Source organism: Mixophyes fleayi, chromosome 3, assembly GCF_038048845.1.
Source record: "Mixophyes fleayi isolate aMixFle1 chromosome 3, aMixFle1.hap1, whole genome shotgun sequence".
NCBI lineage: Eukaryota > Metazoa > Chordata > Amphibia > Anura > Limnodynastidae > Mixophyes > Mixophyes fleayi.
The window spans coordinates 104,437,820-104,456,019 of record NC_134404.1 but is presented as its reverse complement, the minus strand read 5'-3'; the positions used below and the strand labels follow the sequence as shown (position 1 = coordinate 104,456,019).

The following is an 18,200-nucleotide window of genomic DNA, read 5'->3' as shown; positions in this document are numbered from 1 at the left end:
TTGAAAAAAACATAAAAAGTTTAAAAATCAAGTTTTTGGGCTTATTTTATCTCCTAGGCTATTATTAACCTCAATAACATTCAATAACAAGCATTTCCACTAATTTACAGTGTATTCTGAACACCTCACAATATAGTTATTAGTCCAAAACGTTGCAACAAGGTATCTTTCTGGACTGCGTAGAGGAGTGGGTCACCACAATATATTATAAACCCTGAACTTTTATGATTCGCACCAATAATTGTACCTGGACTGCGTAGAGGAGTGGGTCACCACAATATATATTAAAAACCCTGAACTTTTATGATTCGCACCAATAATTGTACCTGGACTGCGTAGAGGAGTGGGTCACCACAATATCTTAAAAACCCTGAACTTTTATGATTCGCACCAATAATTGTACCTGGACTGCGTAGAGGAGTGGGTCACCACAATATATTAAAAACCCTGAACTTTTATGATTCGCACCAATAATTGTACCTGGACTGCGTAGAGGAGTGGGTCACCACAATATCTTAAAAACCCTGAACTTTTATGATTCGCACCAATAAATGTACCTGGACTGCGTAGAGGAGTGGGTCACCACAATATATATAATAAGAAAACCATCAACTTGTATGATTCGCACCAATAAATGTACCTGGACTGCGTAGAGGAGTGGGTCACCACAATATATATTAAAAACACTGAACTTTTATGAATCGCACCAATAAATGTACCTGGACTGCGTAGAGGAGTGGGTCACCACAATATATTAAAAACCCTGAACTTGTATGATTCGCACCAATAATTGTACCTGGACTGCGTAGAGGAGTGGGTCACCACAATATCTTAAAAACCCTGAACTTTTATGATTCGCACCAATAATTGTACCTGGACTGCGCAGAGGAGTGGGTCACCACAATATCTTAAAAACCCTGAACTTTTATGATTCGCACCAATAATTGTACCTGGACTGCGTAGAGGAGTGGGTCACCACAATATCTTAAAAACCCTGAACTTTTATGATTCGCACCAATAATTGTACCTGGACTGCGTAGAGGAGTGGGTCACCACAATATCTTAAAAACCCTGAACTTTTATGATTCGCACCAATAATTGTACCTGGACTGCGTAGAGGAGTGGGTCACCACAATATCTTAAAAACCCTGAACTTTTATGATTCGCACCAATAATTGTACCTGGACTGCGTAGAGGAGTGGGTCACCACAATATATTAAAAACCCTGAACTTTTATGATTCGCACCAATAAATGTACCTGGACTGCGTAGAGGAGTGGGTCACCACAATATCTTAAAAACCCTGAACTTTTATGATTCGCACCAATAATTGTACCTGGACTGCGTAGAGGAGTGGGTCACCACAATATATTAAAAACCCTGAACTTTTATGATTCGCACCAATAATTGTACCTGGACTGCGTAGAGGAGTGGGTCACCACAATATCTTAAAAACCCTGAACTTTTATGATTCGCACCAATAAATGTACCTGGACTGCGTAGAGGAGTGGGTCACCACAATATATATAATAAGAAAACCATCAACTTGTATGATTCGCACCAATAAATGTACCTGGACTGCGTAGAGGAGTGGGTCACCACAATATATATTAAAAACACTGAACTTTTATGAATCGCACCAATAAATGTACCTGGACTGCGTAGAGGAGTGGGTCACCACAATATCTTAAAAACCCTGAACTTTTATGATTCGCACCAATAATTGTACCTGGACTGCGTAGAGGAGTGGGTCACCACAATATCTTAAAAACCCTGAACTTTTATGATTCGCACCAATAATTGTACCTGGACTGCGTAGAGGAGTGGGTCACCACAATATCTTAAAAACCCTGAACTTTTATGATTCGCACCAATAATTGTACCTGGACTGCGTAGAGGAGTGGGTCACCACAATATCTTAAAAACCCTGAACTTTTATGATTCGCACCAATAATTGTACCTGGACTGCGTAGAGGAGTGGGCACTGGGCACCACAATAAAATATATAAAAAACCTTCAACAGATCTGCATTACACTACACATACGGCTGCTTCTCCATCCTCTCCATCATATACATGTTGGAGTTTTAGCGTGTGACAACCTCTTGTTTTTGATAATGTCAGTGCATTTTGAATATTTTTCAATTTGCCCCACACCACTGAATGTACTTTATCTATGATACGCAATACGCATCTATCTATCTTGACTGCGTAGTGTGGTGGCCCCGGTACACAATTTGGTACCGAGGCCACAATATAATTAAAAAACCCTCCACGTGTCTGAATTCCACCAAACAAGTATCTGGACTGCATAGTGGGGTGGCCCCGGTACCCAATTTGATACCGGGGCCACAATACCTCCTCCAAACATGGTACAGACAATTCGTCATTGAGAGACCCCAGACAGACAGGGTCGAAGTGTTATTGTTTGACTTTGTAAACCCAAAAAAATGTCCCTGTTGCACATAGTCGTGCAATGAAGACTGACTTTTTCATTTAAAGGCACGATCTTTAAAGTGTAGTGTTTGTAAGTCTAAGTCATATTATACTTTTGGTAAAATTGGTTTATTTTGTTCCTCTTTATGGTAATTAATTAGTAATAGAATTAAAGTAGGAAATAGAATTAAAGTATGAAATAGAATTAAAGTAGGAAATAGAGTGGTATAGAGTTGTAGTGTGGTATAGATAGAGTGGTCCACACAATATAATAATAAAACCCTCAACTGGTCTGAATTCCACCAAACAAGTATCTGGACTGCGTAGTGGGGTGGCCCCGGTACACAATTTGGTACCGAGGCCACAATATAATTAAAAAATTGGGCATCAACTGTCACCGTTGTTTAATATCTGATACACCTAAATATGGACTGCACAGTGGAGTGGCCCCGGTAGTAAATTTGGTGCCGGGGCCACAATACCTCCTCCAACTTCCAAGTGTAGTGTTTATAAAGACACACAGCGTCGAAGTGTTATTATTAGTTGACTTTCTTAACCCTAAAATTGTCCCTGTTGCAAATATTCGTGCAATGGACAGTTACTTTTCTATTGAAAGACTCAAGCTTTCAAGTGTAGTGTTTATAAAATATAAACAACAATACAGTAGTTTTAGAGCACGTCAATACCTCTTGTTTTAAATTATGACACGGCATTTTACTTTTGGTTTAATTTCTTGAATTTTTTTACATTTGGTTTTACTTTTTGAACATGGCAAACGACTGTTGCTTGGTCATATAATGCAAAAAAAAAAGTTCCAAGATGGAATTGTCCTTGGGCCCTCACACCCACCCTTATGTTGTTGAAATAGGACATGCACACTTTAACAAACCAATCATTTCAGCGACAGGGCCTACCAAACAACTTTGGCTGAAATGATTGGTTTGTTTGGGCCCCCACACCAAAAAAGCTATTCATCTCTCCCTGTACAGACTAAACAGGCTCTACTGAGGCAAGATGTCGTCCTCATCCTCAACCTCTGATTCCTCTCCCCCTACAGTGTGTACTTCCTCCTCATCACACATTATCAATTCGTCCCCGCTGGACTCCACAACCACAGGTCCCTCTGTAGTATCTGGAGGGCAGTGCTGTACTTCATTGAGGAATTGATTATTCATTTTTATAAACATCATTTTTTCAACGTTGTGAGGAAGCAACCTCCTTCGCCGCTCACTGACCAGGTTCCCCGCTGCACTAAAAACTCTTTCCGAGTACACACTGGAGGGGGAACAACTCAGGTAAAATAGAGCCAGTTTGTACAGGGGCTTCCAAACTGCCTTTTTTTCCTGCCAGTAACAATATGGACTGTCTGACATGTCTACTTGGATGGTGTCAGCAAAGTAATCATCCACAATTTTTTCTATTGTGACAGCATCCAATGCAGCGAGAGTAGACATGTCTGCAATGGTTGGCAGGTCCTTCAGTCCGGACCAGATGTTATCAGCATCCCCGCCAGTGCCTCTTTTGGGAAAACTGAGCTTTTTCCTCGCAGCCATAGATGTGGAAGAAAATGAGGGTGGAGCTGTTGGCATGTCACGGTCCTTTTCAGAGGACAATCTCCTGACCAGCAGGTCTTTGCACCGCTGTAGACTTGTGTCCGCCGGAAACAGAGACACAACATACGCTTTAAACCGAGGATCGAGCACGGTGGCCAGAATGTATTCCTCTGACTTTAAAAGAGTGACCACCCTCGGATCCTGGCAAAGCGTACGAAGGGCTACATCCACAAGAGCTACATGCTTGGTGTAATCGCAATGGCTTACCAGCTCCTCCCTCACTTTCTCCAGCTGCTTCTGCAACAGCCTGATCAGGGGAATGACCTGACTCAAGCTGGCAGTGTCGGAACTGACTTCTCGTGTGGCAAGTTCAAATGGCTGCAGAACCTTGCACAACACGGAAATCAGTCTCCACTGCGCTTGACTGAGGCGCATCCCCACTCCTTTGCCTATGTCGTAGGTGGCTGTGTAGGCCTGAATGGCCTTTTGCTGCTCCTCCATCCTCTGCAGCATATAGAGGGTGGAGTTCCAGCGCGTCACAACCTCTTGTTTGAGGTGATGGCAGGGCAGGTTCATGCTTTTTTGATGTGCCTCTAGTCTGCGGTAGGCACTGGCTGAATGCCGAAAGTGTCCAGCAATTTTGCGCGCCACCGCAAGCATCTCCTGCACACCCCTGTCACTCTTGAGGTAATGCTGCACCACCAAATTAATGGTGTGGGCAAAACATGGGACGTGCTGGAAATTGCCCATATTTAATGCCCGCACAATGTTACTGGCATTGTCTGACACCACAAATCCCCATGAGAGTCTAAGTGGGGTAAGCCACTGGGAGATAATTTCCCTCATTTTCTCTAATATGTTGTCAGCGTTGTGCCTCTTATTAAAGCCTGTAATGCACAATGTTGCCTGCCTTTGCATGAGCAGCCATTTTGTAGATGCTGCTACTGATGCAGCTGTTGCTGTTGCTGCGGAAGGGGATGCATCTACCCAGTGGGCTGTCACAGTCATATAGTCCTTCGTTTGCCCAGAACCACTTGTCCACATGTCCGTGGTTAAGTGGACAGTGGGTACAACCGCATTTTTAAGAGCACTGAGGACACTTGATCGTACTTCTCTGTACATTTTTGGTATCGCCTGCCTAGTGAAGTGGAATCTCGAGGGGATTTGGTACCGGGGACACAATACCTCCATCAACCCTCTAAATCCCACTCCACTGATGGCGGACACCGGGCGCACGTCTAACACCAACATTGCAGTTACAGCCGCAGTTATACGCTTTGCAATAGGGTGACTACTATCGTATTTGGTGGTCATGGCAAACGACTGTTGGACGGTCAATTGTTTTGTGAAAGACTTAGCGGTCTTACGACTTCCCCTCTGGGAAGATGACCGACTAACAGCAGCAACAGCAGCAGTGGCAGTAGTAGGCGTACCGCTGCAGGATTCCTCGGATGAATCCCGTATTGAGGAGGACTCAGTCTGGCTGCTGACTTGGGCTGCAGGACTGAATCTGATGGAGATTGTGGAGGAAGTTGACGAGGAGGGTGTTGCTGGTGTGTATCCAACTGGACCACGGGATTTAGGTGTCCCTGTACCGATGAGGGTCCTAGCCCCAGTTCCTGAACTAACCACTGAACTATGAAGGTTATTCAGGTGACGTATAAGGGAGGATGTTCCTAGGTGGGCAAGATCCTTACCCCTGCTTATTTGAGCTTTACATAAGCTACATATTGCCATACATTGGTTGTCTGGATTTGGATAAAAATAACTCCAGACCGAAGAGGTGCATTTTTTGGTCTTCTGACCAGGCATGACGATGGGCTTTTTCATCCCATGGACATCAGCTGTTTCCCCCCCTGGTGCCTCATTTACAATAACCACATCACCATCCTCATCATCAAGTTCCTCCACAGCGCCAGCTACATCATCAATAGCCTCCTCCCGAGCCACCTCTTCCCGTACAGTGATGGGAAGGTCAGGCTTGACAACCACCAACACCCTTGGACTCGCCTTGGGGATTTGTGATAATTTCTCTTTAGAAGGCAGAGTTGTTTGCTGTTTTGTTGCTGACAGCATAACTCTCTTCAATTTTTTGTAGGGGGGGGGAGGAGGAGGAGGGCTAAGATCCGTGGGTGAAGCTGAACCACTAGTCATGAACACGGGCCAGGGCCTAAGCCGTTCCTTGCCACTCCGTGTCGTAAATGGCATATTGGCAACTTTACGTTTCTCCTCAGATGATTTTAAGTTTCTCTTTTTGCTACTTTTTCTTAACTTGGGCTTTTTGGATTTTACATGCCCGGTACTACGAGATTGGGCATCGGGCTTGGAAGACGACGTTGATGGCATTTCATCGTCTATGTCATGACTAGTGGCAGCAGCTTCAGCATTAGGAGGAAGTGGGTCTTGATCTTTCCCTACTTTATCCTCCAAATTTTTGGTCTCCATTATATGTAGCACAAGATACTGCAGAATGTGTGAACTTGGTAATATTGCAGTACCAATGGACTTATACTGCTGGATTGGTTTTGCAAATTTGGTTATAATTATTATATATTATTTTTTTTTTAAATTTTTTATTTTTTTTTACTTTTTTTTTATTTTTAAAAAACTTGGGAATAGTGGGGAAATAACTATGCCCTTAGAAGCACAGAGCACAGGACACAGCACCACTGGACTGAACAGGACACGGCACAGGACCCAGCAGCACTACGGAACTCAGCAGGACAGAGCACAGGACACAGCACCACTGGACTGATACTGCAGAATGTGTGAACTTGGTAATATTGCAGTACCAATGGACTTATAATGCTGGATTGGTTTTGCAAATTTGGTTATAATTATTATATATATTTATTTTTTTTTAAATTTTTTATTTTTTTTTACTTTTTTTTTATTTTTTAAAAACTTGGGAATAATGGGGAAATAACTATGCCCTTAGAAGCACAGAGCACAGGACACAGCACCACTGGACTGAACAGGACACAGCACAGGACCCAGCAGCACCACTGACCTCAGAAGGACAGAGCACAGCACACAGCACCACTGGACTGATACTGCAGAACACAGCACAGCACAGCACAGCACAGCACAGCACAGCACAGCACAGAACTAAACAGCACAGAACTAAACAGCACAGAGGACCACCTAACACACCCTCCCTCTACCCTGATCAATGCCCGAGTGAAGATGGCGGCGACTAGCGGGGAATTTATAGGATCCGAGTATCGCGAGATCCGACAACGGGATTATGAGTCAGAGCCTCAGTTTCACTTTTGAATTTGGCGCCAATACCCGGATCTGTCTCGGATCCGACTCGGATCCGCAACGTTCGGGTGGGCTCGGATTTCATAAATCCGAGTGCGCTCATCCCTAGTAAAATAATGACAAGTCGATAGATTTAAATCCTCATTGTGAGCTGTTCAGTATAACTGGACTTATATAGAAGCACTCAGCACTTTGTTCTTATGTATAAGAACTGTATTACTGTATAATAGCTGTAATTTTTCCTTCAAAAATTAATTTAAGTAAATACTTGCACCTGATAGTAATGTAATGTGAAAGTCACTAAAACTCTAGATGTCAAACCTCCTGTGTCAAATGAGACAGTGCTTTATTTACATGTCAACGGTTTTCTGGAGTTTACTCAACAGTTTGATCATGATAGTCTGTTTACTTCCTTTAGACAGACATTTTTTTAAAGCAATAGAGAGTAATACACAAAGCGGCATGCACATTGTAATAAAAGGGCTAAAGAGGCATTTACCTGGTCCCAGGACCTCCTATTAATTGTATGCTTCACCACACAACATACGGTACCAGTATAATACTGTGTTATTGCAGAGGGATACTGGGTCCACTAATGTGGTATTTGCCCTGTACCCGCTAACATATTAAAATGGCTGCCATAAGGGTATTGTACAACAAGAAACAGGAGTCATAATCACACTTGGGCCATCCTTTCATTATACTTTTGTGATATCACAATTGCACTTGTGTGTCGATTATACTACCTAACTGGATCCTATATTTCTAGCATACTGACTTATGATGCAGCAGAATTAACAGGAATTCTTAAACCAGTTTTACTGTAACAGTTTTACTGTACATAATATCTAAAAGAAAGTATAGGGTGACAAGTACTGACAGTGCCATAGATAATGGGCCCTGGGCCTTAGCACAAGCTGGGGATCTCTTACCACCCCCTTCTCTCCAACCATTCCTCCTAAACCCCAAAGGCAACTTTTTGAGCCCCAATGAATGGCATGCATTACAGCCCTAAATGGTAAGTATATACATGTTATATATAATACTTCCCCAGCACAGACAAATATACAACTCCAGCCCCAGTAACATTATAATATAGTCCATAGCAGGCATATAAAACAGCCTCACATGTCCAGTATATATTTTAGCCTCCAGTACACAGAAACACTACATGCTCCTTGTGTACAACATAGTTCCATTCTCCCAAACCCTCAATAGCAAGTACAGTCCCATCCTCCTGTGTACAGTACAGGCCTGTAGAATATGAACGACTTCATAGTTCCAGAGATAAAACAGTTGTGCTCAACTGTCATCTTTTATATTATGCGCATGAGCTCAGGAGTAAACGTTTCAGCGGCTGCTATTCCTAATATCCAAGTGGTCAGTGTGTTTATTCAAAATAACATATGACACAAGGTTCTTGCCTCCTGTATACAGCATAGTTGTTTGCTCCCCCAGCATACAGCACAACTCCATGCTACTACTGCACAGCATTGGTTGTCCCAGGGTTTCATTCTCCAAGCCCCCACGCATCCATTGCAATCCCCTGCTCCTTTATACTGTACAGGTTCTTGCCCATAGTGTGTAGCACCATCCTGTGCCTTATTATAACATGCACCCACCTTGGCAATCCCACTGAGAGACAAGGGTTTCTAGAAACAGATTGTCCACAGAGAATCCACAATGTCCTCAGTTTTGCAAATCCATTATGCAAACAACTACCTGTGCTATTTTTATATTTTTATAAGCTTATGCAATAAAGTAATCAAATATCTTTAATGATATTTAATGATATTGGCCTTCTCAGAGGGAAGTTTTGTTGTAGTTTTAATTGAGGTTTCCCCATTGGGTGTTCGTAAGAAATGCACAACAGACATTTTAATAACTTTTTACATGATCTTAAATGTTTTGTTTCAAAGCATGTAAGGTACAGGACTCCAGTATACCTCAATATGGAATGGTATTGCTAAGGTTTATGAAATGCCAACTTCCACACTCTCTTGTTAAAAATGAAGTCAACCAAGATGTGTGCCCGTGGTTAGTTGGAATAATAAAAAGAGGCATTAGAGATCCTGCAGAAGACCGATGGCAGATCTTGTTTTGTGTACATGTGGACTATCTGCAACAACGTCTTTGGGAAGACCAGGCTACCAATAACTATGACTAGAAATCTCCACAGTTAACTTTTCTTATTTAATATATATTTTTTATTGAGGATAAAAATAATGCTACAGATTAGAGTCTACCAAAGGTGGATATGAGACAGCCCAAGTCCGATGCAGTAGAACAAAACTGTTTACAAAGTAAACAGTTAATGATCATCATTATCAGCACAGAACGTTTCTGTGTACCAGCCCTCAGGACCCCGCAAAATATATGGCTACTGACAAGAAAATCTGACATGAAACTGTGTGTGGGTATGCGCAGTGTAAATTAGAGTATTTTATGCTAATCAACTTAGCATCTGCCCAATTTGGTGCAGAAACTAAAAAGGCACTGACATACTAGGGAAAGGAAACAATGAGGCCTGAAGCACAGCCATGTAATTTGAAAGACCTTGCAATAAACGTACTATTGGGTCCTATTAATATTCCTGCTTCTTCACCACACAGGTCCGTCCCTTAGAGTTATAGCCGTTAGTGGAACATCAGCGAGGTCCATGGCCTAAGCAAACTGTAACAAATTGTCCTTGACTGTATTGCTAGTGATTGGAGCTGGTCATATATGAGGTGCAGAGTCTAATGGAAACCCTAGTTGGTTCATGGGGATTCACTATGAGAAACACACAGGTTGTGACTCCCAAAACTATCCTCACAAGGCGGCAGTTGACTACACATAAGGACAAGTCAGGAATTATATTCAATATACAAGTCAAGATCGGGTTCATGCAGAATTGGTTCAGAAACATATAACTAGCCAGAGTCAGGGTCATAAGTAAAGAAATGGATCCAAAAATAAGTTTGATCAGAAAGTGAGACAGAATGATGTTTAAGAAAATAAACATTAAATGAACCTGTTGCTCAGGTAACAGAGAATAGTCTGACCGTGTTAATATTAAGAGCACCTAACATCATTGGAATACACCCAAATATGTCCCTGGTTGTCATAGTGAGCGCCTAATTACGGGACTCTTTTAATAAGACATTCTATCAGCTGGGTGGACTCGGGGAGGAGGACAGACAGGGACACAGTGCTTATGGTGGCAGGAAGTTTCTGATAGGCAGACTTACTGTGTAAAAATGCACTATGTGAATTGGAGGATTCATAAAAAGAGACAGGACCAGAACTGTCACAGCAACTCCAATGACTGCAGTCACAGTTGTTTGAACTGCATTAGATCCCAGGCTTCAGCTGTCTATAATGGAGTAGGGAGGTTATACATTACTATTTAACAGAGCTGCAGTAGAATGTAAGGTTAACAATGAACTATGTATTCTTACATTGTTCATAACTGAAAATTTAAATTTTGGGGCTTATTGCCCCATTAAATCATTAAAACAAATTAACTGCTTTCAAACTCATAAAATCATTAGGCAAGTTTTATTTTTCAAGTGCTAGTTCTCGTATATCAAATGAAAATATAATTTTGTACTTTGTGCTCTTTAGTCATTTGTAAAATACTTTTCTTATTTAAAACTTAAGGATTATTTATTATATATCCCAGCAAAGATGAGAGAATACCACAGCTGCACCATGAATTTCTGCATTCACTCATTAGTGACGAATGCACTAGTGGAGTGGAATTGATGATAACTTCTGCTTATGTGAATCAGGGAAATGGCTGTGTACAGAAACAGCATAGGGACTTCGAGGTTTAGACAATGACAGATCCGGTGAACAGCTGACTGCAGGTAACTTTTACGTCAAAGTCTACATTATGCACTACATACTTTTCGTCATGGGTGTCATAATTATGGTCTGATCAGCATAATTAGTAAAATAATATTTTAATATAATATGTGGTTATTAATTAAAAGACTGGGGAATTCCTTTGGCTATAAAGTGCTATGACCCTATAGAAGCCTGTACAAATTTGCAGCCAGTGGAACCAAACTCATTGATATATTTCGGCCCCATGAGGAAGCTATAAAGATCCCCAAGGAATCCATATAATGTAATCATGTTTCCTATGCACAGCTGTGGAAAATCAAACACTGTTTAGTGGATGTATTATAATACCTCTGTTATGCTTTAGAATAGCTATAATATTTATAGCGCTCATTACTAGAAGTAGTTTTAAACATGGGGCAATACAACTGTTGTAACAGAGTAGCACACTTATTTTAGTGATATCACAAAAAAAGGTTGCAAGAAAGAATGTTTAAAAGTATATATATTGTAAGCTTGCGAGCAGGGCTTTCTTACCTCTACGTATGTATGTATTACCCAGTATTGTTTTATTACTGTTTGTTACCAATTGTAAAGCGCTACGGAATCTGCTGGCGCTATATAAATAAATGTTGATGAAAGTAATGAAATAATTTTACTAATTGCAACTCAAGTGTATGTGAGTGTGTTAGGACAGTTAATGTATTTATTTGTTTTATTTAAAAAAACTGTTTTGTATTTATACTTCTGCATGCCAGTTTGCTGTCACCGTTTTTATTCAATAAGTATTATGACCTTTTGTCATTTTAAACTCCATCTATTAGCATTCTGTCTTTGTGTTCTTAAAGAAGATTTTTTTTTTTACCATTTTTACACAGACCAGGTGGTTTTGTTTTGATTAACCTTTTCACATCCACCTGCTACATATGTCCAGGTGTGGCAGTGGAATTTTCATTTCATTCTCTAAACAGCAAAACTATTTACTATGCAGCTTCACTATGCTGCTTTTTAATATGTGCATTTGTAGGACCCTATTATCACTGTGGCAGAATAGCTTGACCAGCTTGACATGAGCAAGTGTATTCTTTTTTATATATAAAAAAAGAGTGCATTTCCCAGTGCATTTATGTTATTGCTCCGTGAATTATGATCTAGTGATGAATGATCCTGCAGTCAATAACGACTTTGCTAGCCATAGAAAAACATGTTTTATTCTTTATCTAAAATTAGTAGATATTATCTATTGTCTGTTTGAGACATGTTATCTCTGCAGAGCCGGTGTTTTTGTTTTATGCTAAATAAAAGGGCGAATTGATAGCTTTACTTGTGTGAAAGCTTTGGCACTCTGTTCTACATCATTCAAAATACAAAACCTTGATGGATAAATAGACAAGTGTCTCCATTTCTATCAAGAGATGTGAAAGCTTTGTCTTGTGACTGTAACACTAGAGATTTTTGCACTCATGTTTCCTTAGATATGTCTGCTGTTGAGAGGGTGATTTTACATTGCTTTAGAGTGCTTTAAAGTGCTAGCAGCTGAGTTTATTAAAATATACATTTAGCAAGAGCTCTGGTTCTCTTGTAACTTAGAATTGCTGAGAAAGAAAGCGAGGACTGAAAACACTCCCTCCTCCCCTAAAGGTCACATGCTTTCAATTGCCTTGTCCTTAGGTGCCCAGCTTGGTCTTAAAATTGTGCACATTTCAGTAATTATGAGCACTACAAATATGAGTATAGGATACCCTTGCCACATATACACTGTAATTTTATCCCTTGGTGTTGAATATACTTACCAACATTTACGCTCTTTTATCGGCGAATATAGCAGCGATACATAATGTACTGTCGATGTTATTGAACATGCCTGGGCTCATTGACAAGCCCTGGTGAAATGCCCATTCTTAAACTAACACACAGGGCTGTCTTAACGCATGGGCACACTGGGCAGTTGCCTGGGGGCACCACAACCATAGCGGCCCCATAGGCTTTCCAACTTTTCAGCATATTATTCCAGGAGATTTATTGAGAACCTTCAAACCCTCTTTATTGAAACGTTTAGGTGGACTAACCACCTTGGTATCAGCTGTTATCTGCACATGTGATCTTGCTGTTGCGAATATATATCTTAACCTTAATGGAAACAGCGTACACATACTAATTGTACATCAGTGGGTGAGTGGTTGTGTAGGTAGGGCTCCAGTGCACTACTTTGCGCGGGGGCCCATAATGTTGTTAAGACGGCCCTGCTAACACAGAACCCTTCACTTCAGATTCTCCCCTTCAATTTCTCATTTCTCAAAGATTTTTTTCTCCTTACTTTTGGCTCATTGCAGCTTAATAAATAGACCACTTAAATGGAGATCAATCATCTCTTTGACTACAGGTGTGTATGCTGCATTCAAGAGATGAACGCAGTGGAGAGCAACAAAGGGTAGATGTCTGGCTAATAAACACCAGATAAACACAGTCTACCTAGCTATAAGTACATCGCTAATAGATAAAAGGAAAATAACCATTAGAAAACACTCACTGGTGACGAGATGCCGGAATCGCTGCTTTGCTGCAGTGTTCTTCTGTTGCTTGGCAAAACTGCTAAAGATGTATTGGTTTCGCTTAGATCAGAGCAGTGCGATGAATAGGATTTTGAAAAGCTGTTACTGCTAGTGTTCACACCTGAGGAGCTGAGGAGATAACATTATAAACAGAGCATGGAAATTACAAGTTCTGCTTCCTTTCAGCCTTGTATTCCTAGTACACAGATTTGTCTCACAAACAGATGTCAGGCCTTTGGTAATTCATAATATCTCATTTCAGAAAGCACATTACTTGAAAAGTTTGGTTTGAGGTTCTGTTGAGGAGGCTGACAGCTGCATTACTTTTCTGTGTTGTGCTATTTCATACAGTTACCTTAACATAATGGAGAATAGAATGTTCATAACAGTAAGAACTTGTGCAGGCAAACAGTTATGTCCTGCCCAAGTTCTGTTTTCTGGTGCAGGATTGACCAAATCTCACATGGTCACACAATCCTGTAGAGAAATCCATTAAGGGCTTTATTCAAATCCATCCACAGGATGCAGATTTACACCAGGACAATGCAAGGGGTATAAGGGGTACAACTTGCACACAAATATTTGGCACCTATATTTCCCCCCCTCCCCTCCCTCCTGACTCTAAATCTGTCCACATATTTCAAAATTGCTCCCCTGTAGAGCAACATGGTTTGCCAAGGTGCAAAACTGCAACTTGTAGCTGGATTTAAGCACATTATTTTTGGAATCATAACAGATAATGAATCAGGGTTCGGAGGTACTGGGGTACTTGTGCACACTTAGAATGTTTCTTATTGGTGCTTAATTATCCCTATATCAGCTTCTGGAGGATGACAGTTGGATTAAAGCCACGCTTGCGAACAAGACCTATTTCTCTTCCATAAAAGCTCTCTGGAGTATAGGTCAGTTGTATAACAACCAGGAGGTGATGATTAACATGGCTGGTATAACTACCTAGTCAGACTACTCAATACAGCCCAGTTCTCTCAGTCCCATTCTTCCCAACTTAGGCCCCATTGCTTCCTTATTCAGCACTGCTTTGCACACAACATTGTCAATTGGAAAGTCAGGACAAATTATGCCACATCCCCAATCAACCCACCTGGACAAGCCATGGCGGATCCACTACTTATGAAAGCCACATCCCCTTTCCGATAGCCACATCTCTGAAATTGTAACTACCAGGCACTATGCTAGTCCACTTCTGCTTTCCCCACTAATTTTCCAGTAGCAATAACCTTGGAGTTAAAGTCATTTTTGCTTCACTTCACACATTTGGCTCAAGTTATTGCAATGGGAAAATTTGTGGAAAAAATGGAACATATTACCAAAGTGAAATGGAGTCAGGTTGGCAGGTGTGTAATTAGATATCACTCAGGATAACAGTGAGCGGCCCCTACCAAAGAACAGCCCGGAACATATACAAGTTCAACCAAACACACTTCACATGTACTCACAAAGGGGCAGTTCAGAAAGAGCTGGGTCTTCAACTAAGTGCAAGCCTTGTATATATGATAAAGGTTTACAGCTTGCAATATATGATCTACATATGCTATATGATAATGTATATACACAGTAACAAATATAAGGTGCAAGCATAATATTTACTATGCAAATACACAGGTGCAAACTTTTCCTCTGGGTATTGGGTTTCCTTACGGAGGTTTATTACAATGAATGCAGTTAATTATTTTTTTTATCAATCACTGTGTCTGATCAGTGTAATAAATGGCTGAAAATTCCGGTTAAGAAGGTCTAATGTAACGGCCTATAGTATTCATTTGAATGATGTAATAAAGCAGCATGTGTAGAGACACCAGCTAAGCCATCTGAAATTTCAACTGTATCCAAACTTGCCCTTTCATGAAGCTTTATTCACCAAGGCACAGCAGAGATGAGTATAACAGGCACTTCATGTATAAACTGTATATGTGATTGAAACTACTCTTATACCATCAAAATAACAGCAAAAACAAATTACAAATATCCCAAATAAGAACATGTATGTATTAGCACTGATAAAGGACTCTAATTAACAAATGTTGTGGTGAAAATGTTGTAAACAGTTTGCTATATTTAATTCAATAAAATCTGGATACAGCACATAAAATGAAGGCTGTGTAAATCAATGGTTTAATAAAAGTATATGAAAGCACCTAGAGACCAATAACAACCAGGGGCTAAGTGTATTAAGCAGCAGATTCATCAAATCGAGGATATTCAGTGATTGTGACGGCCATATTTAAACGGGCAAATTTATTAAAGGCAAAATCCAGGTCTCTTTCAGTGCACATCTCCCTCACATACCACTTAGAACTGCCCTACATGACACAGCTGCCCCAAATATCTAAAAACACTTACCTGCACAGCCGGATCCTGCAGAGAATGGAGGGATAGCACAAGCATAGAATACTCTGCACACTTTCCTTTGTTGAGCTGTGTGACCTCCATGCACAGAGCAGAGGACGTCTCATGACGTACAAGTCAGCTGGTTCAATTCAGTCTTATTCTCTGCTTTGTGAAAAATCAGAAAGGGGCACAGAGCTGGAGTGGAAACTGCAACTAGTGCACAGTCTGGGCCCCACTCACTGGTCTAGGAGACCTCCAGGAATCAGGGCCCACTGGGGATTACCCATTTACCCTAGTGGGCCAGTCCGACTCTGCTGATATGATTGGTCAAGCATTGACTTGTGATATGAACGATAAAGCTATGATCTCTAAAAGTTACATTTACAAGTCAATTATCTGTAACTTGCTTGCATATGTGTTAACCCTGTAACATTGTATGGTGTCTTAGTCTGTTTATCCTTCTTTTAAAAGACAATTTGTTCCATTTATTTAACTATTGCAAACAACTCCTCCAACATATCTCCTTCTCTAAATCCCTTACAAAACACACAAACCTATGGCCCTGTAGTTACTACAGCTGACTTAATCAAAAGTAGAATTAATACTAAAAATGATGTATTCTGAAACAAAATATAGTTTAATTCTATAGCAAGCCATGCATACAATATACCTATACAGACATTAAGCATTCATGTGGAGTAAGTGCTATGAAGCCATGCAGTCTGTGTATTTCCTATCTGACAATCTGACTCCAATTCACAGTGAGACAATACTCTGCAGTTAAAGGCATTATTAGCGTCAGCTAAAATTAACCCATGTTATTTATTTTGGAAAATTAGTGCGACAAGCAGAAACAGGGTATTATCTTACTACATCAAAGGGGTGAGGATGGTAGGCACTGGATTTTTTATTTAATATCTGGCTGACCTAAAAACCCTAGCTTGGATCCACAATGCATGTCTGCAATTGTTACAGTGTAGTATGTGTCTAAAAGATCTTATATGCCAGTTTTAAATAGCAGATGCCCGTTTTATTATAGCTTTAATCTTCCTATTTATTATAACTTATCTCAGTGCCATAATGCCATGAAATAGTTTCCTCTCTGAAAAAGAACTTTGCAGGAATACAATAGTTTCATTGCTACACTGCAGCATGCATTTTTCATAAGTGTCCTCTTTTAAAGTGGAGGCCTACTAACCTATGCAAATAGTGAGATCTTCAAGATTATAGTTGGAAAAGCAACCACCGACACAGAAACTGTTAATTCATTTTTAGAAGGTATCAGTTCTAAATATACGTTTTATAGCAGGATGCTTTTTGTGTGAAAAATGATACTGTGTGTTTAATATTTGACATTCATTGCTTTTCTATGCAGTATTTTAGACTTTGCAGCAAGTGATAGTGATTGCATTCAGGAATTACACAATTAGAGGCCAATGTATAGTGCTGCTGTGCATTTGATGTAAAATTATACATAATGCAGGCTTTATTATAGACATTTAAAGTTACATTATTTCAAGGCAATTGTGAGTGAGATGTAATGGAATTGCATAGCTCAAAATGATAACATTGTATTTTTACCTTCGAGAGAGCAATTAGCGGTTATTAAGGGATAATGCTACTCACAGGGTCAGGCTGTAGAAAATAGATTTAGCTGTACAATAATAAAAAAAAAAACTTAATTCCAAGGACTATTAAATGGCACTTGACTGCAAGAAATAATTTCAATCCAGTTCCGAACTCATTTAAATCTGCTAATATAAGAAATCCTCCTAAATAAGGCAGCATCTAAAGTATAAGGTTCATTTAGTTAGATGGAATATTCAGTTAAGGAGCATAGTGTTTTTTTGCTGCTTATTTCAATTAGCTGTTCAGGTCTCTGTATACTTTTGAAAAAGACACTTAATCCTGTAACAGTAGACTGTCTTTCATTTGGTTTCCAATTTGATAGTAGACAAACAGAATACAATTCCTATGCGCTCTTACCTTTCTGACATGTCTTCATGTGGTCACTGTTTCACTTTGTTTCTATAAATGTGACATTCATTTGCAGGACTTTCTTCTTCGTGCTCACCATAGCGGACCTCGTACAGCCGGCATTGTGCAGCAACAGTGGGGTGTTTAGGAACACTCCGTGGATCCAGTTTCCACAGAGACAATATCTGTTACTTGGTAACACTCCGTCATTTCCGCTGCCCTGAGATCCATGTGCATTCTGAT

At 40.3% G+C, this 18,200-nt stretch overlaps 1 protein-coding gene across 1 annotated transcript in view; it reads right to left on the bottom strand.

Moving 5' to 3' along the window:
- LOC142142733 (uncharacterized) overlaps positions 1-18,200 on the bottom strand; it is a 30,060-nt gene extending 11,860 nt beyond the window's left edge. Inside the window, exons 1-2 of the mRNA XM_075200568.1 lie at positions 17,967-18,200; positions 13,610-13,760 (exon numbers count right to left, since the gene is read on the bottom strand). Coding sequence (XP_075056669.1) covers positions 13,610-13,760; positions 17,967-17,977 — 162 coding nt within the window. The 5' untranslated portion in view covers positions 17,978-18,200. The remainder of the gene's footprint in view (positions 1-13,609; positions 13,761-17,966) is intronic.